We start from the raw sequence: 23523 nt of genomic DNA on the forward strand, positions 1-23523 counted from the left end.
CCAAGAGTTGCATCTGTTTAAGACACGTCAGCCTCAACTTTTTTTTTTTTATTCCAATTTGATTTTTTTTTTTCGGTCTCACTTTGAACTTTGATTTTCTGTTGGAATAGCACCTTAAATATAGTTAAGAGTTAAATTGCAAATAAAAATACGTTACTAGGAAGTTCGCTTCTAACTATAAACTTGATTAACATAATACATTTATTTTAGCGAGAAAACTTGGGTTAAAAGTAAAGAAAATTATTATTATTATTTTTCTAATATTTTAAAATTATTTATTTAATTTCTAATAAGTAATAAAATATAACAGCACATGTAATCTATACTGTTTCAGATTAATATTAAAACATTTAGGAGTATTTTGTTCATGGTAATTTTATTATAGGTATGCTTTTTATAATAACAGCAGCATTATTAACTTCTGCAACAAACTAACAACATTAAAAATAATTATAAAAATAAAAAAAATAGTTGAAAACTTTCAGTTTAAATCAATATAACTTGAATTAAATTACCCATCCAATTTAAAGTATCACTGTACTTTGAGGTTTAGTAAAATAAATTGCTTATAATATACTATCATGGACAAAATATTAATAAAATTTATGTATAAAAAATTAAATTATAAAAATACATGCAACACGGGTCTTCAGAAATAAAAAACTAATTGTCTTAAGGATCTGTTCGGTAAAATTAATTATTTTTTGGCTGCTAATTGTTTTAGTAGCGTTTAGTTCATAGCTGTTTGATTAGTTTTTCATAAAATGCTAGAAATAAAATATTATATGAATTAACTTTTTATAAAACGATATATTAATATCTAAAATCTAGTTCAAACATTATATTATCGAACACTAGCATTTAGTATGTTTGACTTGAAGACAACCTAAAATTATGTTTGAATTCGGTTTTGAACGTGAAATGGTGCCGGACATCAATTCTTTTATAGCTTTGTCCATTTGTGGGAGGCTAAATTTAAAAAAATATTTTCAATTTAATGACTTGTTGCAAAATCACTTTAATTTAATTTTTTATAATCCGAGCATCTCATTTACAAATTTAGATATATTAACACCCTATTTTAAAATTAGCAATTAGGGTTTAAAATAAAATAATATAAATATAGGACTCAAGGAAGTCTCCTGGGTTAACTTGATCGAAAGCCAAAACTTCCGGTTTAACCAACAATTCTTCCTGTTTCTCTCTACCAAATTCCATCTCTCTCCAGTATCCTCCATTGTAGAATGATCTAGCATATAAATATAGGAATAAAAAATATGTATAATTTTTTTATTTGTTAAAACATCAGCTAACTCTATTAGTTTTGATAATAAAGTTCCATGTCCCATTTATACTAGTATTTATAACATTTAATATTATAACTAATATTAAATACTTAATATTTAATATATCCATGTTCGAATCTTTTCCCAATACTAAAAAAAATTAATGAATTATATGTTTAAAAAAAAAAAAAAAAAAAAAAAAAAAAAAAAAAAAAACAAAGTTGGTTGACCTAAAACCCCATCTTCTCTAATTTGAAAGCCAAGACTCTCTCTCTCTCTCTCTCTATATATATATATATAGTCAGTCAAGTGGAGGCTATTATTAGTTTCAATATTTCCACTTTTATTTATTTATTTTTTTTTTGTTTGGTGCAACATAATTCTTATAGCGGTTGAACTATAGATATAGACATTCCAAGTCAAACAAAGACAAGAGAGCATTAATATGTTGTTCACTCAAATGAGGTAGAGATATGCAAATTGGTGAAACTCTTCGAAACAAATACTAGAGGATTTTGCAATTTCGTGTACATGATCATATATCAAATGTCTTACAGTGGTAATTTCAGATCTCGAACTTTTAACTTTAGAACTAAAATTTGATTGAAGATATAATAATAGCGACTCCTATAATTGTACTTAATAGAAAATTTATATTTTTTATTTTTTAAAAAATATAGTAAGAATTTTTTATTTTTTATATAATAATAAATTGTACTTAATAAATTTTTTTTATTTTTAATAGTGGTATCATATGCATTAAAATATTGATTTTAGAACAATATATAAAGGATATTACATAATTAACCTAAATTCTAACCAAGTAAGTCGACATAGAATTTAGGATCAAGACACGACGTCATATTTTTTCATTCTGGTTCGGATATTTTTTTTTTTAATAAAAATAGAGTTGTAGTTCATTATTTCTTTAACCAATAAAAATTTAAATCATACATTGTTTCTTTCTTTTTTGCATTCACTTTTTTTTAGTTAGAAGATGTAATGCAAAAAACGTTTTTTGTTTGGAAATAGTACGAAACAACCAATGATGAAATTTCACATATTTTATATGCTATAGCCAGGAGAACTGGGGCTGTAGGTTGGTGAAGTTGGGCTATATCCGGGAGAGGTAGGGCTGTAACCAGGTGAGGTAGGACTGTATCCAGGAGATGTAGGACTGTATCCAGGGGAAGATGGACTGTAGCCCGGAGATGATGGGCTGTAGCCAGGAGATGACGCAGGAGAGAAAGCGATTCCACCAACATATGGTGAGAACTGAGCATCAGTAATGGGTGAGAGGCGGAGATTTGGGCTCAGCAAGTAACTCGGAGACATCATTCCCTCATGGTAAGGAGTTCCTGATACTGGAGAACGAGCTGGAGTCATGCCAAAGTCCAGGCCATCCATATAACTAGGAAGCTGAAGTTCTATAGCATTCTTCAACATTTCATCATTGAGATATAAGGAACAGCTTCCTGTTCCAATTGGTGCAAGCTGACCGAGCATTATTTTTTCAGTGACACCCCTCAAGTAATCTGATTCAGCATACACAGCAGCATCAAGAAGAATGTCCACAGTCTCTTCAAACGAGCACCTCATCAATGGCCCGGTGTCATTCCGATTGATACCATGGCGGGTGATGGCCATCAAATGGCCACGATATGTCATGGTATCACACAGTATAGCCAGATGTCGGTAATTCACATAAGATCCATCGAAAGATATAACGACCCTCAACTCATCTAGCAAGGAGCGTCGAACAGCCTCAATACCAAGAACTTCAATAACTTCAATCAAGTGATTGCTTGTTGTCCTCCTTGCATCAACATTTTCATTACACATAACAGCCAGGAGATTGACACCCTCTGTATCAAGCTTCCATTCCTCTACTGTCTTAAATCCATCATTCTCATCAAATTTGCTAACTTTACCATGTTTAATAAAGACCTTGTTTATATCTGGGATACCACGGAGAGCCATTTCTGTCAGCATGTTACTCTCAATCTTTTTCAGGAAAACATCATCCTCAGCAGACTCATCATTCAAGTCGCCCTTCGGAGCCTCATCATTCATGATACGTATCCGGAGGATCAGTTTTTCAGCATTGTCATCATTAAATATACATGTCAAATCATCATCAAATTCAAGATTGATTTTCTCAGCAATGTCAGCCATGTTAAGCTTCTTATCAACCATCATTTCACGGTTCAACTCTATACGTAGCAACCAAGGAGAGATTTTTTCCGGTGCAACCTCTTCATCCGGCATTTCATAATATGACTTCACAAATTCAGCATCCTCTTCAATTATGGTACTCATAGGATCTGGATCATACCATACTTCTGTAGCTTGAGTAACACTCCTGAGAGTAGTGTATTCCAGAGCACATTGAACAGTCTTAGCCTTCTCCTTTGTGCCATTACATTCTGGTGTCAGGTAGACAGAAAGAGAAGGTGTTTTGATCTTTTTAGCTACATTAATAATTTCCCTTAGCCTGGGAACACCAAGAGTGACATTCTTTGCACTAACACCAGCATAGTGGAAAGTATTGAGAGTCATTTGTGTAGCAGGCTCTCCAATGGACTGTGCAGCAACACAACCTATCATTTCCCCAGGCGCTACCAATGACTGCAAGAACCGGGATTCTATCTCACCAATAACCCAATCAAATGCTTCTCGAGTAAGCCTGTATTCCTCCAACACCCTTTTACTGGCAAGAGTGCTACGAAGCAAAATTCCAAAGAAAAGAGTGGCATTCTTTTGGGCTTCGATGCTCAGTGGATCATCCCCAGGAACAACTTTTAATCTCTCCTGTAGCTTATCAACAGCTTCTACAGCTTCCATTGGATGAATGTCTGAGGGCCTTCTCGTATCAACCTTGAAAGTCTTCTGTGCATTCCAAATAAGCCTCATGAGGTTAACAGGCAATGGCCAAGAATTATCACCTGTAGTTGCAATCTCTGTTCCTAGTTGGCATCTATCCGCTTCAAGTTTTTGAACTTCAGCATCAAATACATCACGCAATTCTCGGATATTTTTCAAATCCTCAATGTGATCCGGCATCATGTAAGAAGGGTTCCAATTTTCATCATCGAGTTCATATCTGAAGACCCTGTCAAATTCTGATTTCTTCATTTTTAATGAATCCAGCTTCTGAGATTCTATCCAGACGGCATCCATACCATCTTCCCCATAGAGAAACTGAATAACATCTCCCAGTGAATTCCTAACAGTGCCATCATATTTAACCATAATATCCTCCATGGCCTTCACCAGCCGCCTCTGAATATACCCAGTCTCAGAAGTCTTCACTGCAGTATCGATAAGACCTTCCCTACCACCCATAGCATGAAAAAAGAACTCCTGGGGGGTCAACCCACGCAAATATGAATTCTCCACAAACCCACGACTTTCCGGCCCATAGTCATCCTTGGTAAAGTGAGGCAATGTCCGATCTATAAAACCATACGGTATACGCTTACCTTCAACATTTTGCTGCCCCACACAAGCAGTCATCTGCGATATATTAATGAAACTCCCTTTAGATCCTGCAGTAACCATGGCCTTGAGGTTGTTACTCTCAGACAAACTCTTTTGGGCACTGCTTCCAGCATCATCACGAGCTGTATTCAAAGTCTAAAAGATGGCAAATGCGTTAGGAAGCAATAAAAAATAGCCAGACAAAGGAGAATGAGTAGGAACCATTTCCTAAGCACCTGATTCACTTTGTTTTCAAATGATTCCATCATAGTCCGTCCAGGTTCAGGTTCTAGTTCCTTGTTTTGAGCCTTCCTAATAAGTTCCTTCACATCATTTTTTGCTTTTGAAATAGTTTCATTGATTTTCTCCATCGTAGCTGCATCAGCAATTGTATCTCCAATGCCAATGGTAAAACCATTTTGCAAAAGCCAATAGTTCACAAGCCATTGAGTATGGCCCAAAAATTTGCGAGCTGCATCTGGACCAACCTCTTCCCTGCATGCAAAAAACACATTAAATTAAACACCATAGCAGGCTAAGTTCCATTTAAAGCAGATGCTCAAAATCCATCCAGTAATGAAACATGACTTGAAGGCAGAAAACTAAGAGTTCTTAAGACTACAATTAGCAGATTTCTGCAACTATCTGCCAATAAACTTAAGAAGTATCTACAGAAGAAGTATGTTTTCCACTGTCCAAAAATACAGATTACAAAATGCATACCAAATGACATGAATAAGACTTCCAGTAGAGGTCCCAAGAGTTTTCTTGCAAAGAGTTCCAGATAGTAGCTCTCCTTTTTCTATTCGAACTAGAGTATCTCCTGGAGTAATGATACCTCTATCTGTATCCGTGTGCCATGCAGCAGTTCTAATAAGATTTATCTGCTTTGGAATTATAAGATTAAAAACTTGTTTTCCTGTCCAAAGAGGTCGTGGCTTCAGAATTGCAGGAGCAGGAACTTTCCCATCAAAATCCTCCCACCACATCAGTATATTCATGAAGACATCCTGCCAAATGAGGCACAAAAATCACCTTTATGCCATCAAGACAGTAGAATACAGCTAAATAGCCAATAAAACCAAATGATGCTCTCCAACTATCACCTTCTCTATGAAAGTGTCCCTCTTAGTGATCTTCCGGCATCCTAAAAGTGTATCCTGAACAATTCCCATCACTGGCCGGTTTGATTGAGGCGACACAATGCACTTAGGCACCATCATCAGCTCCAATACCTCTGCTCTAGCTTCAAATGATTGAGGAACATGCATGTTCATTTCATCACCATCAAAATCAGCATTATATGGTGAAGTAACAGACAGGTTCAAACGGAAAGTAGAGTATGGCATAATCTTGATTCTATGTCCCATAATTGACATTTTATGGAGACTGGGTTGTCGATTGAAGAGCACAAAGTCACCATCATTCAAATGCCTCTCCACCTGAAACCGCATTTCAAGAATTCAGGAAAAGCAATACGCAAAAGTAACTGAGGTGAAAAAAAAAAGGTTAAAATATGTCAACAATGCCTTGTAACCAAGCTCCAAATGATGATCACTGCTTTTCTTCAAATAACGAAGATCAAGTCTTTGACCATCATCTCTTATGATATATTTTGCACCAGTTTTACCAGGTGGAGGATGCGGCCCATACTCAACAAGCTCCTTCAACCTGATTTAAGGTAATCCATGCTTAAGAAAGATAAAAAGAATTAGAAGAACAAAAAAAAGTAAATGCTTTGAGCAGATATTGACCTTTCAATGTTATATGGAGTCACAGTTTCCGGATAGGTAAGGTTCAAGGCAATACTCCAAGGCACACCTAGTTGATCAATATTGATATTGGGATCTGGTGTTATGACTGTACGGGCAGAAAAATCTACACGTTTCCCCATCAGGTTACCCCTAATTCGGCCTTCCTTGGCCTTAAGCCTACTACAAATTGATTTAATAGGTCTCCCAGATCTTTGTGTAGCCTGCATAGTAAGGCAGATCATCTAGTATAAGCTTCTTACAGCCAGATACATACATTATATTAAGTTTATACAGTTAAAACTCCACATAAATGATTGTCCAAGAACCCATACTCTTGGCTGTCCGGGCAATTCATTGTCAAAATATGTGGCTATGTGAAACTGCAACAACTGTGCAAACTCTGATATGATGTGTGCAGGTGCCCCACCCCTCTCTTGTTTCTTCAGATTTTCATTGTGCCTAATAATCATCGCCAACTGATGTGTCAAATCATCCTGGATTCAGCAAAGACAAGAAACTATGATGATTTTAGACAAGTTAAAATTTGCTTAATCGTTATGAAAGCTCAAATGCAAAACAGCATATATCCGAATACAGAAAAATAAGTATTTAGAAATAAGGGTTCCTTGTAATAAACCAAAAAAAAAAAAGAAGCTTGCCTCGCTCCTAGAGGATGTATCCATCATCACAGAGGGCCTCACTGGAGGTGGTGGAATTGGAAGAACTTGTAGAATCATCCAATCTGGACGTGCATACTTTGGGTTAAATCCCAGCAATTGGCAGTCCTCATCACTTATCCTTTTCAAAACACTAAGAACCTGCAGTACCAATAGAGAAATTAGCATCCTGTATGATTTGGACATAAGACTAAAGATTTCTAAGTTTGGCTAAGATTACCCTTTCGGCTGTAAGTGTCTGCTTTCTTTCCACTGGTTCAGGAAGCTGTTCCTGGTCATCATTTTTCTTCCTTTGAGACTTGTACTCTGCAATCATCTTCATACCTTCAATAGAAAGTTTTGGCTGCTGAGCACCACATCCACCTCGACTCTTTTTCACTGGCTCTTCAGTATCTTGACCTTGAACATCAATATCATCACCACCTTCACATTTAGTCTTATTTTTGCAGGCATCAAGAATCCTTTTCAGCCTGTTTTTGGGATTCCTTATTTTCAAAGCTTGCTTAAACTTGTGATCTTCCTGTATGAAGGAAATAAATAAATAAATAAATATATGGAAAAGCTCCCAATATCATGATAATCAAGAATGCAAAACTAGTAGATTGTCCTATTAACTGGTGATAAACGTAACAATTTACATACTGATGTAAACTCCTACAGGCCAATTTGTTCATGGCATTTCATTTATTACAGCAAGAATAAGTTCTAAACATAACTTAGTACCAGATTGGCTCCTCATATTATGTAAGGAACCGAAACTTTCTTCGTGACATGCTTACACAACTAAACTACAAGCAATAAAGCTAATAGTAATTCTATTCAAAAGAAGTACCTCATCAGCCAAAATCTTGGAACAGTTGAAACATACGCATCGCATGATGCTCAATACAGTTTTCATGAAACCAATATGAAACATTGGCTTCGCCAACTCCAGGTGACCAAAATGACCTGGGCATTCAGCCATATTTGCATTACAAGTCTCACATTTCATCTTCCTGTCAATCGTACCCAGTCTCGGATCACTCAAGCCACCTGGCTTAGGCTTGCCCCTCTCTGTCGTTTCACTGTACTCAACTTGCACCACAGACATTTGCCTCTGCCACCGAAGAACAACATAAATCAAAAATCAAGAACACTAACTCCATAGCAAGTCCCAACTCCAACGCATACACACCACCAAAAGAACAAGGATAGAACAGTAACAATAGCAAAGGAACTAGAAGTCTCATTCTATAATCTTTAAGCGGCTGAAAGAGCAAGAAACTAAAAGAAACGGTGGAAATATGAGAATTTACAATCTCATCGGGGCTAAGTATCCCGAACTGGACCATACGGACTATGGCAACTTCCGCCGGCGAATAAGGAAACCTTGTATCCATTGCGAGCTTACTATACACCACCCTAACCCTAGATTCTTCAAAGAAAATGAGAACTGAAATTCAAAGTTGATTCAAACTGATTCTGTAAAAATGGTTACGTTTAAAATTTTGAACTTTTTTGCTATTATTTTGAATTATGTTCGTTTAAGCAAGTATGGAGGGAGATTGGCTGTGAAGGAGCCAAAACACTCTCCGAGAAATTCTCTCAATCGAGAACTCTCTAAACAAGGTAAACAATGACCCAAAAAGGGTATTTATAGACAAATTAGCCCTAGGTAGTGGCGGTCAAAGTCGGTCTCTTTCGGGTTTGACGGGGGTTGCAGACCGCGTTGAGCGAACTTAGAAGGGTCAAGAAACGGATCCGACCCGAATTTATATTAATCTGACTAGAGTCGGTGGGTTTTACAACTTGAACCCAATTTCCTCTTTACAGGCGAATAAACATTCTAACGGCGATTCGCGCCTTTTCTAGATGTTTTGAGGCTGTTAAAAATGAAATGATTGCTTTGTCAACTGAAATCGAGCGCCAAAAACAGGTTGTGACTGCTTATCTGTTAGTTCACTTTCTTGATTGTATAGATTTCTTTTATTGCTATAGTTTCTATCTTTTGCTTTTATTTCACTGTTTTTTTTTTCTAAAAATTATTTTATCATTTTATTTTCAATTTTTAAATTTAAATTTAAAAAGAAAATGGTTTTTGGACAAAACTGTTTTTGACAATTGTTGTCAAAGAGTTGTATCTGTTTTGGACACGTCAGCCTCAACTTTTTTTTTCACTCCTATTTGATTTTTATCTCAATTTGAACTTTGATCCTTTTATTGCAATAGCACCCTGAATATAGTTAGGAGTTAAATTGCAAATAAAAATAGTTACTAGGAAGTTCGCTTCTAACTATAAACTTGATTCACATAATAAATTTATTTAAACGAGGAAACTTGGGTTAAAAGTAAAGAAAATTATTATTATTATTTTTCTAATATTTTTAAATTATTTATTTGATTGCTAATAAGTAATAAAATATAATAGCACATGTAATCTATAGTGTTTCAGATTAATATTAAAACATTTAGGAGTATTTTGTTCATGATAATTATATTATAATTTTTGGTTATTTTGCATTACTTTATAGGTATGCTTTTTATAATAACAGCAGCATTATTAACTTCTGCAACAAACTAACAACATTAAAAATAATTATAAAAATGAAAAAATAATTGAAAATTTTCAGTTTAAATCAATATAACTTGACTTAAAATTACCCATCCAATTTAAAGTATTACTGTACTTTGAGGTTTAGTAAAATAAATTGCTTATAATATACTATCATAGACAAAATATTAATAAAATTTATGTATAAAAAAATTAAATTATAACAATACGTGCAACATAGGTCTTAAGAAATAAAAAATTAATTTTCTTAAGGATCTGTTCGACAAAATTAATTATTTTTTAGCTGCTAATTGTTTTAGTAGCGTTTAGTTTTTAGTTGTTTGAGTAGTTTTTCATAAAATGCTAGAAATTAAATGTTATATGAATTAATTTTTTATAAAACGATATATTAATCTCTAAAATCTAGTTTAAACACTATATTATCGAACACTATAAAAAATAGCATTTAGTGTGTTTGACTCGAAGACAACCTAAAATCATGTTTGAATTCGGTTCTGAATGTGAAATGGTGCCGGACATTAATTCTTTTATAGCTTTGTCCATTTGTGGGAGGCTAAATCTTAAAAAATATCTTCAATTTAACCACTTATTATAAAATCATTCTATTTTAACTTTTGTAATTGGGACACGCCATTTATAGATTTAGATATATTACCATCTTATTTTAAAATTAAGAGTTAGGGTTTAAAATAAAATAATATAAATGTGGGACTCATATGAGAACCTCTGGTTAACTTAATCCAAAGCCAAAACTCCCCGTTTAGCCAACAATTCTGCCAGTTTCTCTCTCCCAAATTCCATCTCTCTCCAGCATCCTCCGTTGTAGAATGATCTAGCAGATCTTAAATCATTTTTCCGCTAATTTTTTTTTTGTCTCTGAAATTTCCAAGCACAATAACATCAACAGCAATTACAATAGCCAAACCTAATTAAACCCAGCACTAAATAGTAAAATCCACCATTTATTTAGCCGAGGTTGCTTCTCATGGATGAACACACTACAAAATCAAAACAAAGGAGGAGGTTTTATTGCAAGACAAGAATATAAAAATAATATGATGAATGTACTGTAGGAGCTAGAGAAGTAGATTCTAGATAATAACAAGAGAAAGACGATGCAATTTCAACGAAGGACGCCGGAGGAGATGACGATGGAAGTTAGAAAAGAGAAAGCAGCAGGGTTGTTTGCTTAATCAAAACGGGGAGTTTTGATGGTTGGGTTAAGTTAACCAAGGTTATATTATGGGTCCTACATCTATATTATTTTATTTTAAACTCTAATTCTAATTTTAAAATATGGTACTAATATATTTAAGTTTGTAAATCAGGTGACACAGAAGCAAAATTATTAGAAAAAAAGAATTCCACGAGAGTGTGGTTTGTCATTTAAAAATTTTCTCTCTTATCTATTTTCTATTTTTATGCCACATTAATAGAAAATAGGTAATTTTTGGATGGAAGGACTTCGAAGTTGAACGATAGCATAATTTAGGTCTTTCAAAATAATTTTTTAAATGTTAAGAGATCTAAATGTAATTTTACTATAATTTAGGAATCCGAAAATATTTAACTCTATAATTTGTTATGAAAAATGAGATAGCTTTTTTTGGATAATTATCAATAGTTTATCTTTCTAGAATTTTAGAAAATTCTTCATAATATTTTTGTTATCCATAATGTAACATAATGCTATGTGATATGAAGCATTTCTAACGTTAAACTATATTTTAGTATGATTCATCAAATATAGTCTAAAGTATATTTAACAAAATTAGTTATTTCTATAATTATTAGTTGTCTTTGTAGCTATGCTAAACAGTACTACCTATAGCTAAGCATTAGTATTAACTCAAATCGCTGCCGAAAACTATAAATAATAAAAATAGGGTGAAGCTCGTCCTTTATTTCACATAAAATTATCACCAAAATGATTAAGTTTGCATTATAAGTTCAATTTTTATTGAATTTTGGATAGTAAAATCTTACTAATTTTATGATGTAATATTTGAAAATCTTACTAATTATGTACAAATTTTTTTAATATAATATTGTATAAGATTCAAATTATTTTATATATTTCTTTTACTAATAAAATTCAAGAAAATAAAATTTGATAATTTGTTTGTTTAAATTTCATATATTTTGAAATTGGATGGATGTTCAATTTAAAATAAAATGAAAAGAAAATAAAAAACACTATTACTCTTATTATCATTATTAGTTTATATGTTAATTTCCATTCTCAGCAAAGTTTCGGTTTACTCAATTCAGTTTCCACAAATTTCAGTTCAAACAAATAAAATAAAAAACTGGTAGATATTCGTCGCCGGCGACACCACATCTCCCATCGCAAATAGAACCTTTTGAAATTTCAAAGAAGCTGATGCTCTGTCTTCTACGACACGCTTTTGAAATTTCAAAGAAGTTGATGCTCTGTCTTCTTCGCTTCGGCGATACCGTCAAAACCCATATATAACCTCTTACCCTTCTCAATTCCCAATATCAAATCTATAACAATGGCTTCCATCTATACCTGCATCGAATGCGGTACCAATCTCAACCTGAGCACCGCTTGTCTCTACCCACCAGACTTCTACTTCGAGGCTGGGAACAAAGGGACACTCTCTTTCTCCTCGATCGACTCTACAAAATTCAAGTTCGAAAAGGAAGATAAGATCAGACCTTTCTTTGAAACGCTTAATTACTGGGGAATTCAAAGAAAAAGAACCAAGATTATTTGTAATAGCTGCGGTAGACTTGTGGGTTATGTCTACGATGATGGGCCTCCTCTTACAAACAGTACTGGTCAGTTTCATATGGGTCCTAGCCAGGTCATCCCTCGGGCACCCAGGTTTCGGTTCAAAACCAAAGCTCTTAGGATCACGTCAGAGACTTGAGTCGAGAATGGGTTCTGGGTTTAATGGGTATTGTATATTTGATGAGCTCAATAGCTGTATAACTTCTGTTTTATGTTTTAGTTTTGTATGAATATGTTTGTGATAGAAAAAAGAATAAATTCAAAGATCGTTTTTTTAAGACGTTATACTTTTTCCTTTGGTTAATTTGATTGTTGTGCTTGATTATTGGTTATTTTTTATGTATATGTCCGATGATTCTTTGATTGGTTTGTTTCTTCAATCTAAGATCTAAAGAAACAAATCAAACTTAGAAGAATTATTGTGGTTAATTTTGATTAAGCAGCCGAACTACCTTTACGGATGGAGCTAATATGGGGGATATTTGGATTTATGAATCTGCCTGAACTTCCTTCAACCTCCTTCGCGAATGCACTTGATATTTTCATGAATCATAACTGGGATTAAACTTGAATTTTTAGACATGAAAGATTGGTATCCTAAGCGTTTTTGCCTTATGCTTCAGGACGGCTTGAAATTTGAAAGCTACATGACTAGAGAAGCCTATGGTTGGTGCAGTGAAGTTGGCCCATATTACCACCTTATATCTAAGCCGGAAGAAGAAGAAGAAGAGAACATGTAGTCTTGTTCATTGCTTTATGAGTCTCATTTACTCATTTATTCTTTCGGGGGTGAAATTAATTGTCCCAGTTGCTGTAATTTAGTTTAGTAGCTCTTGCATTGTCAAGATGAATTTTTTTGGTTTCTTATCTAGTTTTGCTTAGGATGTTTATGCGGAGGTCATCAGCAAAATTAGAACACTGGAAATGCTTTTAATGGAACAGGTTGATAGTTTTCTGTGTTCTGCTGCCACAAGAGCTTGCTCTATGGTTCATGAAATACAAACTAGTTCTTTGAGGGAGTAAAAGAAATAGAAATCTGAAGGTCTGCGCTTTCTGTATCTGTAGAATATGCAGTTGTTGATAGAATATGCAGTTGTTGATCTGCATAATACCATTAATCGATGTTTGTACCTTCTGTTGAAATTAAATTTTGGAGGCTACCATTATGATGATTGAAGTATTTTTGGCATGTCTGCAGTGTTCTTCTGATGTTTTATGCAGTATTTGGAGAGTAAAAATTAATTCAGCGTCTGCATCGACTTTCAGCTTTGGGGTTTCACCCTGCCCGTGGATGCTACTTGGTTCTATTCATGAGAGTAAACCTGCCTAAACCTGCCCAGAAATGGATATTCAAATATTCTTAGCAACTATTGATTTCTAGGAAAATCTCCTGCTTAGTCTTTATTAATTGACAATTCACTGGAGTTCAGGGGTTATCCATATACTTGTTATCAGTTTGTCAGTTTCTGCAATTTTTATATTATACCTACCAGTCAATTTTTATTTTCCTTGGGCAAGTGGATTTTATTTTTTTTGAGGTAAGTCAAGTTTTATTTGCGTGAGGCCAGTCAATTCTTCATCTGCCTCAAGTTGTTTATAAGAGCCTTTGTATATCAATGCACACACATAAACAACTAACCTTCCTATATGATGAGGCAGATTTTGCAGGTGATAAGACCAACAAGCTAATCCACCAGTCAGTTGAAAGTTAGGTTGGATTAGCGGCTCTGGAGGGTTAGCCATGGTGTTTGCGCTTCATGGCTTTGATTGATGTCTCTCTTTTTTTAATCTCATACTGCTGGTAGTAAGACAAGTGGAGATTGAATTAGCCAAAAGATGAAGCAAACAAAACTCGAAAAAGAAAATTGCAGCACAAATACCAAAAAATCAATTCCGCCACCTCCACCTCCACCTCCCCCTCTGCCACTTCCAAGATACTGGGTCCGCAAAAGTGCCGCTGAAAGTGTGACTAATCGAGAGATTGCTAAGTTCTGGAGGCAAAAGCGTTTCGAGGAAGAGGATCACCTTCTTGCTGCTATCAAGGCAGCAGCACGTGCCAGAGCTCGCAATCTTACGGTAAGATCTCAGAGTCACATTTGAATCTTGTGATTAATCACTCAACGAACAAACATATAAACTCTACTCTTTGTTGTTTTGAGCCTGATGTTAAATTGGGTATTAAGTAAATGGTTTTGGCCCTATAAGAGGAGGTATGCCTGAGCCTTTAGGCAGCCTTCTAATTCATGCTGGTAGCATCTATGACCACCATATGTTTGACAGTGTTTCAACCACCAATCTGTAGGGAAGCAATTTAAGGAGAAAATGATCTCATAACTTGTAATGCCTTTTTTCAGTAATATTTTCAGAATTTTGAAATTTGAATGTCTAATTAAGGTCTAAGGCAAGGCATTTCTGTGGCTTGTTATGTGGAATTTTAGAGATCAACAATATGAGGAGGCTGCTAAACCTCAAAGGATTTATTATTAAGTGAATATTTGCCACATGAAATGAATCTTAATTTTAGGATGACGGAACCATTTAATCCAGTTCATATAATGTCTTTTTCGGGCATCACTCTGTCCTTTGTCCTTCCCCCCGATTTTTTCCCTAGTATTAGTATTATTTGGGGAAGTAAGATTTTGAACCACATTTTCTTCTCTAGGACTTGGTTTCTCTTTTAATACATGGTTAGCTCATATATTATAATGGTGACATGACATCAGAACTTCCTTGACTAAACTTGATTGGCTGGAATTTTTTATTTTGTAGGAAGATGACTACAAACAATTTGAAGAGTCATTGAAGGATAACAATGGCACCAATGATGGTAAGGAGGAGAATACCACTGTTTCCTTCAATACTACAAAAGATGATCTGAACAAGGAAGTGCGAGTTGGCATAAAAGACTGGTTAGTTGACTTTCTACAGTTACTTATTGTTTTGGATAAGCTTTAGCAATCATAGACTTGGCTGAATGAAATTGAATAATCTTTTTTAAACTCTTTGAGTTTTTTTAAAAAAAAAAAATTATAAACAAAGAATTATGTTTAATAAAATGAATCACAAAGAAAACTTTATTATATAATCATTACTAGATTAATTAATTGAATTTTCTGAACTTTGGTTTACTGGTTAAATGAACTGAAATGATTTGATTCACTTTCCTACAAACTATTATTTCAGTTCAGTTTGCTGTTTCCGCGTCTCATAAACTTTTCCTGCAAAGAAATGTTTGGAAACTCTTCAAAAACATTTTGGGGTCATTTTCGTAAATTGGATAATTTGGAAACACGTTTTCCATTTCAGAAATACATTTTCGTAAATTGAAAACTCTGGAAAATTCATTTCTCCAGTTAAAATAAATACATAAAAGAATACGAATTCAAAAACATGTATCTTTTTCGAGTATGGAACTTGCAAACAAATTTTTTTTTTCCTTTTAGATATGACTAAATGTTAATTGGATTTGACTTATTGTTGAATATATTTAATAGTTTATAATAATTTATTTTTTTATATTTATAAATATAACATTATATTTTTCATATTTATGCGTGTCCCCACGTTTTCTGTATTTTTAAAAATACCATTTTTCCGTATCCGTTTCTGCATTTCCACACTTCCACATTTCCGTTTCCGTTTAACAATAGCATAGTTTCGGTTTTCAGTTTGATGGTTTCAGGACTGAATCTACCAATGATACATACCTATGAAAATTTGATGTTAATTTTTATTCCCCCCCTCTGATCGAGATCTTTTAATTATCATCATGTGCAGGTGGACCAAGAGCAAGTATGCTTATCTAAATCAGCCAGCCATTGAATCAATGGATCCTCAAAAGAGAAGAAGTTCTAATTACATTCCAAATTGTTTCTCATTTAAGCCCACTCCTCTATATCCTACTTCTCTTGGAGTCTTCTAGCTTCAATTCATTTATACAGAAAAAGTTGGTTTATATACATGATGATCTCTTTTCTGGGAGATTTATGGCTTCTACGTTTTAAATAAGTGTGCTTCTACATGTTATTTATTTATGAAGTCTTTCCTTGTTTTTCTTAGAACTTCCAGAAAAAAAAACAAGGAAAGAGAGATTCTTTGTAATATCTAAAACATGCATATATAAATATGGATTGTTTTTTTTTTTTTTCCTGTTTATCCATTTTTGTCTTCTGAAGGTTGGAGTGCAAGAAATGAAGTGGAAGGTTCTAGGAACTCATCCAAACATAATAAGGGGCATAGAAGGAAGTCTCTAAGGAAAGAAGGCTTTGTATTCTAATTTGCCTAACTTTTGTTTTAAAAGTCAACAACTGCTATTTTGTTTTTATTGGTAGAAGATATACAAATTGAGGAAAAATAAATAGCAAATAGAATAAATCATATTTAAAATTCCATTAATAATTTAATAATTATTTTCTAATATAAAAAGGTAAATATGCGAATTTGGACATTTTTTTAATTAATACAAATTTTAAATCTTTTTATCTCTCTCTTTTTTTTTTAAAAAAAAAACATTATAGTAATTAAATATTCACTTGCAAAGTAGGTGAAGCATGGCCTTTTCTTTATTTTCATTTATTCATTTTGTTATGCTTTACTCCAAAATTCAATACAAGAAATATATATATATATATAGTTACGAGATTATCAATTTATATCTATTGAGTTTGAGAAATAAAAGATTGGTTTAATCTATATGTAGGACAAAACATAATTGAGTCTTAAGTTATATTTAAATTAAAACTTGAAATTCCTCTGTATTAATAATTATAATGTCCTTATTCATTATCGGATCATTTCGTTCAAAAAGTGAACATATTTTGTTCAAAAATTGTATTTAATTAGCAATAAAGAACTCATTTTATAGACAAAATGTGTAACATCCCTTCTCGGTCCACCCGTAAATCCGAATAAACCGAGACGAGACGCTACAAACTGGTTGACTGTATGTCCTGTCATGCTGACATCATCCTGTATATGAACATACTAGCATGCTGATGCTGTTATATTAATACTGTCTATAATCTTTACAAGACATGATACTAGTTACAAAATGGATTGGGCCCAACTGTGTGCCCTGTACATGCCATAAAAAGAATAACAAAATGAGTTTCTACCCTGAAGACCGAGTCTTCTACAGATGAACGGCAGCAGTTGTAAACGGACCCTCTACGGACCAGTCTCAAAACCTGCGAGTTAAACAGGTAACTCGCTGAGCAAATAAAGCTCAGTGGATATCTCAACAAGGAAAGAAACAATAAAGCACATACTTGTATATAAAGAATCATGTAGGCACACAAGGCACGTATAAGCACACATATCATGATATCTTTCATTTATCTGTATGATTTATGCAATGTTATGTCCAGATATCTGTATGGCTCCATAAGGTTATAGCGAAACCGAGGTGATAAGAAAAACTGTATAAACTGGATGAATACTGTATACTTGGCTGCTATGGCCCATATAATCATATCCACTCAACGGCCTGTAGCCGGAGTAACAAACTGTATGTGGCGCAGATCTGCTATCCTATGTCGCGACATGGCCTTATCGACATGGTTTCTACCTAACCTCAATGGAGCATAATGTTGGTATGTCAAATGTATAACACAACATCATAGTAATAGTTCATCACTTCATAAATTATAATGTTCATATGATTTCACATCATTTGCATGCTTGGATGTTGTTTTGATACATGTTCTAATGTTGTCTTTTTGTTTTGAAATGATTGGATGCATACAAGTTGAGCAAAGAACCCAATTACATAGAAAAAGAAAGTCCAAAAATGCAGGAAAAGCCAAGTCGCGAGCGCGCCTGTGGAAGTCGCGAGCGCGAGATGCAGAAAATAAGAGACAGTGTGTTATCAGGCACAAGTCGCGATCGCGTACTTGAGAGTCGCGAGCACGTAGTGTGCCAAATGAGAGACAGTGAGTTTTCATGCCAACTACGCGAGCGCGCAATGCAAGTCGCGAGCGCTTCCAGGCCAAGGGCCAACTTCGCGAGCGCATCTTGCAAGGTCGCGAGCATGTAATGTGCCAATTGAGAGTCAGAGAGTTTGAAGTGGAAGTCGCGAGCGCGCAGTGCAAAGTCGCGAGCGCGCGACGTGCTTTCAGCCTACGCAGTGCCAGGTCGCGACGCGTTTCTAGCCTGCGCAGTCTGCACTCTTTTGGTCATATCTCTCAATATACAAATCCAATTTGGGTGATTCAAAAACCCATGCAAAGCTAACACATAGAGGAACAAATAACTCTTCTATGACACTTCCTAATTCCCTCATTAAATGGGGTCAAAATCAAGATGAAGTCCTCCCCTGTTTTCAACATAAACTCAATACCTCCCCTGTTTTCTCACCACTACCATTCTCCAACATGAAGCAATATATTGTCTCAATAGCAACACACCACACAAATTCTCATGCAAAGACAATAATAAAAATCAAGAGATATCAAACCTTTACTCCAAAAAGCTTGAGCTCTGTTCTAGCTTCTCTTCTCTACACTCTTTGAACTCCCTTCTCCTATACACATCAAAATTCTTACAACTTATCTACAATATCACTCAAGTAGAGACTGAATAACAATAAGCTGCAAGTAATTCTACTTACTTGGAGAGAATTGAGGTTGCCTAATTGGATGGAGAAGTAAAGGAAATGAAGGAGATGAAGAAGATGAAGATAAAGATGAACAATGGGAAAGTAAAATGATGATTACGGGTAAGTCATCACAAAATCAAGATAAATGATGGAAACTTACTAAATGATACCTCAATTGTCAAAAGGCTATAACTTAATACCCAAGCTTGTTCTTTTAATGCCATTAAATCCTAATCCTTACACTTTGCTCTTTTTCTCTCAATCAAGTAAGTCCACTAATAATCCCATTCTACCCCAACCGGGTTTGGTTCAACTCGACTCAACTCGACTCGACTCTATGCAAAGACTCGACTATGCAAAGACTCGACTCGGTAGGATGTCACAATTCTCCCCTCCTAAATAAAAACTTCGTCCCGAAGTTTACCTGTTGTGAACAACTGCGGATACTGTTGTCGCATGGTTTCTTCAGATTCCCAAGTTGCTTCTTCTGTCTTATGATTCCTCCAAAGAACTTTTACCAATGCTATTTTCTTGTTCCGCAATTCTTTAACTTCTCTGGCTAAGATCTGAACTGGTTCTTCTTCATAAGTGAGATCCGGCTGAATTTCAATCTCTTCTGCTGATAACACATGTGATGGGTCTGATCTGTATCTCCTTAACATGGAGACGTGAAAAACATTATGAATTCGATCTAAGGTTGAAGGTAATGCTAGGCGATAGGCTAATGGTCTGACACGTTCAACAATCTCGTATGGACCAATGAACCTAGGGCTAAGCTTGCCCTTTCGTCCAAACCTTAGGATCTTCTTCCATGGTGAAACTTTCAGAAATACTTTATCACCGACCGAATACTCAATATCCTTTCTCTTTAAATCAGCATAAGACTTTTGTCGATCACTTGCTTCTTTCAGCCGTTTTCTGATGATCTCCACTTTCTCTTCCGTTTCTCTAACCAAATCTGGACCCAAAATCTTCTTCTCACTAAGTTCTGTCCAACACACAGGTGTCCTGCATTGTCTACCATACAATGCTTCATATGGTGCCATTTTAATGCTCGATTGATAGCTGTTGTTGTAGGCAAATTCCATGAGAGGTACATATCTGTCCCAACTGCCTTCAAATTCTATGACACATGCTCTCATCAGGTCCTCCAGGATCTGAATGACTCTCTCTGATTGGCCATCTGTTTGAGGATGAAATGCAGTGCTGAAATGCAATTTCGTTCCTAATGCTTCCTGCAGTTTACCCCAAAACTTCGATTAATCTGTCCACAATCACCCATACTGCATCATGCTTCCGCTGCGTCTGAGGTAATCCAGTAACAAAATCCATCGTGATCTAATCCCACTTCCATGTTGGCACTGTTATTGGATGAAGCAACCCAGATGGCAGTTGATGTTCTGCTTTTACTTGTTGACATGTTAAACATCTTGTTACAACATTTCCGATATCTTTCTTCATGCCCGGCCACCAATAGCCTTTCTTCATATCTTGATACATCTTGGTACTACCGGGATGCATTGTATATAGACTGTTATGAGCTTCATGCAGAATCTTTTGTCTAAGCTCCCCTATCTGTGGTACAACAACTCTGTCTTCATAAAATAAGACTCCACTGTTATCCAATCTGAATTTCCCACCATGATCTTCCTGTACTTGTTTCACCCATAGTGCTGTTTGTGCATCTTTCTTCTGTGCTTCTGCAACTTCCTGAACCCAAGATGGCTGTATTTGCATCTGTGCTAGAATCACTCCCTACTGTTGCAACTCCATGCGAATTCTCATTGCTTTCAAAGCAAACAATGATTTCCGGCTAAAGGCATCAGCTACCACATTAGCTTTGCCCGGATGGTAATTAATGACATAATCATAATTAGCCAGAATCTGCATCCACTTCCGTTGTCTTGAATTCAAATCTTTCTGTGTTGGTAAATACTTTAAACTTTGATGATCTGTGTAAATGTGACACTTTTCACCATACAGATAATGTCGCCATACTTTGAATGCTAGAACAATAGCTGCCAGTTCTAAATCATGGGTTGGATAATTCAATTCATGTGGCTTTAACTGTCTGGAGACATAAGCTACCACCTTCCTGTCTTGCATAAGTACACATCCTAACCCAATATGAGAGGCATCACTGTAAATCTCAAAGTCTTTACCTGACACTGGCTGGGTCAACACTGGTGCTTCAGTCAACTTTTTCTTCAAAGTGTCAAAACTCTGCTGACATCTATCATCCCATTGGAATACAACTGCTTTCTTCAATAATTTTGTTAAAGGTGATGAAATGATAGAGAATCCCTTTACGAACCTTCTGTAATAACCGGCTAAACCCAGAAAACTGCGAACTTCTGTAACATTTCTGGGTGGTCTCCAATTAACAATAGCTTCAATCTTTTTAGGATCCACTCTGATACCCTCAGATGATACCACATGTCCTAAGAACGAAACTTCTTCCAGCCAAAACTCACACTTACTGAGCTTGGCATACAGCTGTTTATCCCTCAATGTCTGAAGTACAATCCGCAAATGTTTATCATGTTCAACCCTGTCTCTGGAGTAGACCAAAATGTCATCTATGAACACCACCACAAACTGATCTAAATATGAATGAAACACGCGGTTCATGAGATCCATGAAAACCGCTGGTGCATTTGTGAGCCCGAATGGCATGACTAAAAATTCATAGTGACCATATCGGGTCCTGAATGTAGTCTTAGCGATATCTTCTTCCTTTATCCGTAACTGATGGTATCCCGACCTAAGGTCGATTTTAGAAAACATACCTGCACCCTTTAGTTGATCAAACAAATCATCGATTCGAGGAAATGGATACTTATTCTTGATTGTCAGTTTGTTCAGTTGTCTGTAGTCAATGCACAATCTGAATGATCCATCTTTCTTCTTTACAAATAATACCAGTGCTCCCCAAGGTGATACACTGGGTCTGATAAAGCCTTTATCCAATAACTCCTGTAGCTGAATCTTTAACTCTTTTAGCTCGGCTGGTGCCATTCTGTAAGGTGCAATTGATACTGGTGCTGCTCCAGGATAGACATCTATGGTAAACTCCACTTCCCTCCTTGGCGGTAACCCTGGTAACTCTTCTGGAAATACATCTGGATAATCACACACTGTTGGTATGTCTTGCACTTTTGACTGTTCTTGCTCTGCGTGTAATGCACATACCAAGTATGCTTCACAACCCTTCTGAATTAATCTCTTTGTTGCCATGGCTGATATCACATTACCCAGAAAATCTCGCCGCTTCCCGACTACTATTATCTCTTCCCCTGCTGTAGTATATAATGTCACCCTTTTCTTTGCACAATCAACTATAGCCTGATGTCTGGATAGCCAATCCATACCCAGAATAACATCAAATTCTCTAAATGGCAACTCCATAAGATCTCCTGGAAACTCTTTTCCATGTATAACAATTGGGCATCCTTCGATTACTGTATGGGTTTTTACTACATCACCTAGTGGATTAGTAACTACCATACCCTGACTCACATATGCAACTTCTAACCCTTTAACCCAAGGTTTAGGTACACTAATGTATGAATGAGATGATCCAGGATCAATTAAAGCATAAACTGTATGACCACATAGAGAAAACTCACCAACTATTACATCTGGAGCTTCCTCCTCTTCCCTGGTTCGCATAGCATAAACCCTGGCTGGACCTCTAGTATCGGGTCTGTCAACAGTCTCTGATTGCTGTCTCTGCCCTCCGGAGCTCTCACCTCTACCTCTGCCTGTTAAGAACTGTGTAGGAACTCTTGCCCTCTTAGGACAGTCTTTCTTCTGATGGTCTGATGCTCCGCATATCCAACATTTACCAGTCACCAACCAACACTCTCCACCATGTCGTCTGCCACAATGCTCACAAGGTGGAAAAGGATAATCGGCTGACTCTGCACCTCTACTGGTGCCTCTACCAGTTCCTCTGCCTGAACCTCGGCTACCACCGGCGGAACTAGCCACAACTGATACCGCTGGCATATTAGCATCCCTAGCTGCGCCTTGGCTAAAGGAAGGTCTAGAACCAGCTGAACTACTAGCACCTCTGAATCTCTTACTTTCTGACTGATAGCTACTGGGTGCACTCTGAGTTTGGTCTCTCCTCTGCTGAGTCCGCTGGCATCTGGTACGCTGACTGGCCTGAATTCGCTCTATCTCCTGAGCTGCCTCTACCAAAGCTGAGAACTCTCTGAATCTGGAAGCTACCACTCCCATCTGAATCTCATCATTCAGGCCTTCCTGAAACTTTTTACACCTTTCGGCTTTTGTCGCCACTATCCGCTCACCATACCGGCTAAGCCTAGTAAATTCTCGTTCATATTCTGACACTGACATTCTGTTCTGTCGAAGGTATAAGAAGTCCTTCCTTCTCGCATCTAGGTATGCCTCTGT

General features: G+C 35.8%; 3 protein-coding genes and 1 long non-coding RNA gene across 5 annotated transcripts; 2 read left to right on the forward strand and 2 right to left on the reverse strand.

The window, feature by feature from the left end:
• Positions 1 to 2286: 2286 nt before the first annotated feature.
• LOC149496621 (DNA-directed RNA polymerase II subunit RPB1) lies at positions 2287 to 8809 on the reverse strand. 2 transcript variants are annotated; one of them, XM_089720542.1, is made up of 11 exons: positions 8493 to 8809; positions 8030 to 8293; positions 7418 to 7717; positions 7180 to 7338; positions 6853 to 7014; positions 6521 to 6741; positions 6296 to 6437; positions 5873 to 6208; positions 5490 to 5776; positions 5003 to 5261; positions 2287 to 4922 (listed from the first exon to the last, which is right to left on the reverse strand). In XM_089720542.1, exons 1-11 carry the CDS (start codon positions 8574 to 8576, stop codon positions 2352 to 2354), a joined length of 4785 nt encoding a protein of 1594 aa, XP_089576668.1. In that variant the 5' UTR covers positions 8577 to 8809; the 3' UTR covers positions 2287 to 2351. The 2 variants fall into 2 exon arrangements, with proteins under 2 accessions (XP_089576668.1, XP_089576669.1); XM_089720543.1 differs by lacking the exon at positions 8493 to 8809 and having other exon boundaries at positions 7418 to 7713; positions 8030 to 8161.
• Positions 8810 to 12006: 3197 nt separating this feature from the next.
• On the forward strand, positions 12007 to 12784 carry LOC105647079 (methionine-S-oxide reductase). The gene has a single exon (XM_012233065.4). It carries the CDS (start codon positions 12265 to 12267, stop codon positions 12643 to 12645), a length of 381 nt encoding a protein of 126 aa, XP_012088455.1. The 5' UTR covers positions 12007 to 12264; the 3' UTR covers positions 12646 to 12784.
• A 647-nt stretch (positions 12785 to 13431) lies between these two features.
• On the reverse strand, positions 13432 to 14279 carry LOC119369958 (uncharacterized). The gene is made up of 2 exons (XR_005177504.1): positions 14146 to 14279; positions 13432 to 13838 (listed from the first exon to the last, which is right to left on the reverse strand). It is a non-coding gene; the product is annotated as an uncharacterized LOC119369958 (long non-coding RNA).
• On the forward strand, positions 14182 to 16649 carry LOC105647080 (Big1). Its single transcript, XM_012233066.4, has 3 exons — positions 14182 to 14582; positions 15276 to 15415; positions 16284 to 16649. The coding sequence occupies exons 1-3, from the start codon at positions 14343 to 14345 to the stop codon at positions 16426 to 16428; spliced, it is 525 nt and encodes a 174-aa protein (XP_012088456.1). The 5' UTR covers positions 14182 to 14342; the 3' UTR covers positions 16429 to 16649.
• Positions 16650 to 23523: the final 6874 nt, after the last annotated feature.

Source organism: Jatropha curcas, chromosome 4 (assembly GCF_041381405.1).
Source record: "Jatropha curcas cultivar XTBG-Jc1 chromosome 4, XTBG_Jcur_1.0, whole genome shotgun sequence".
NCBI lineage: Eukaryota > Viridiplantae > Streptophyta > Magnoliopsida > Malpighiales > Euphorbiaceae > Jatropha > Jatropha curcas.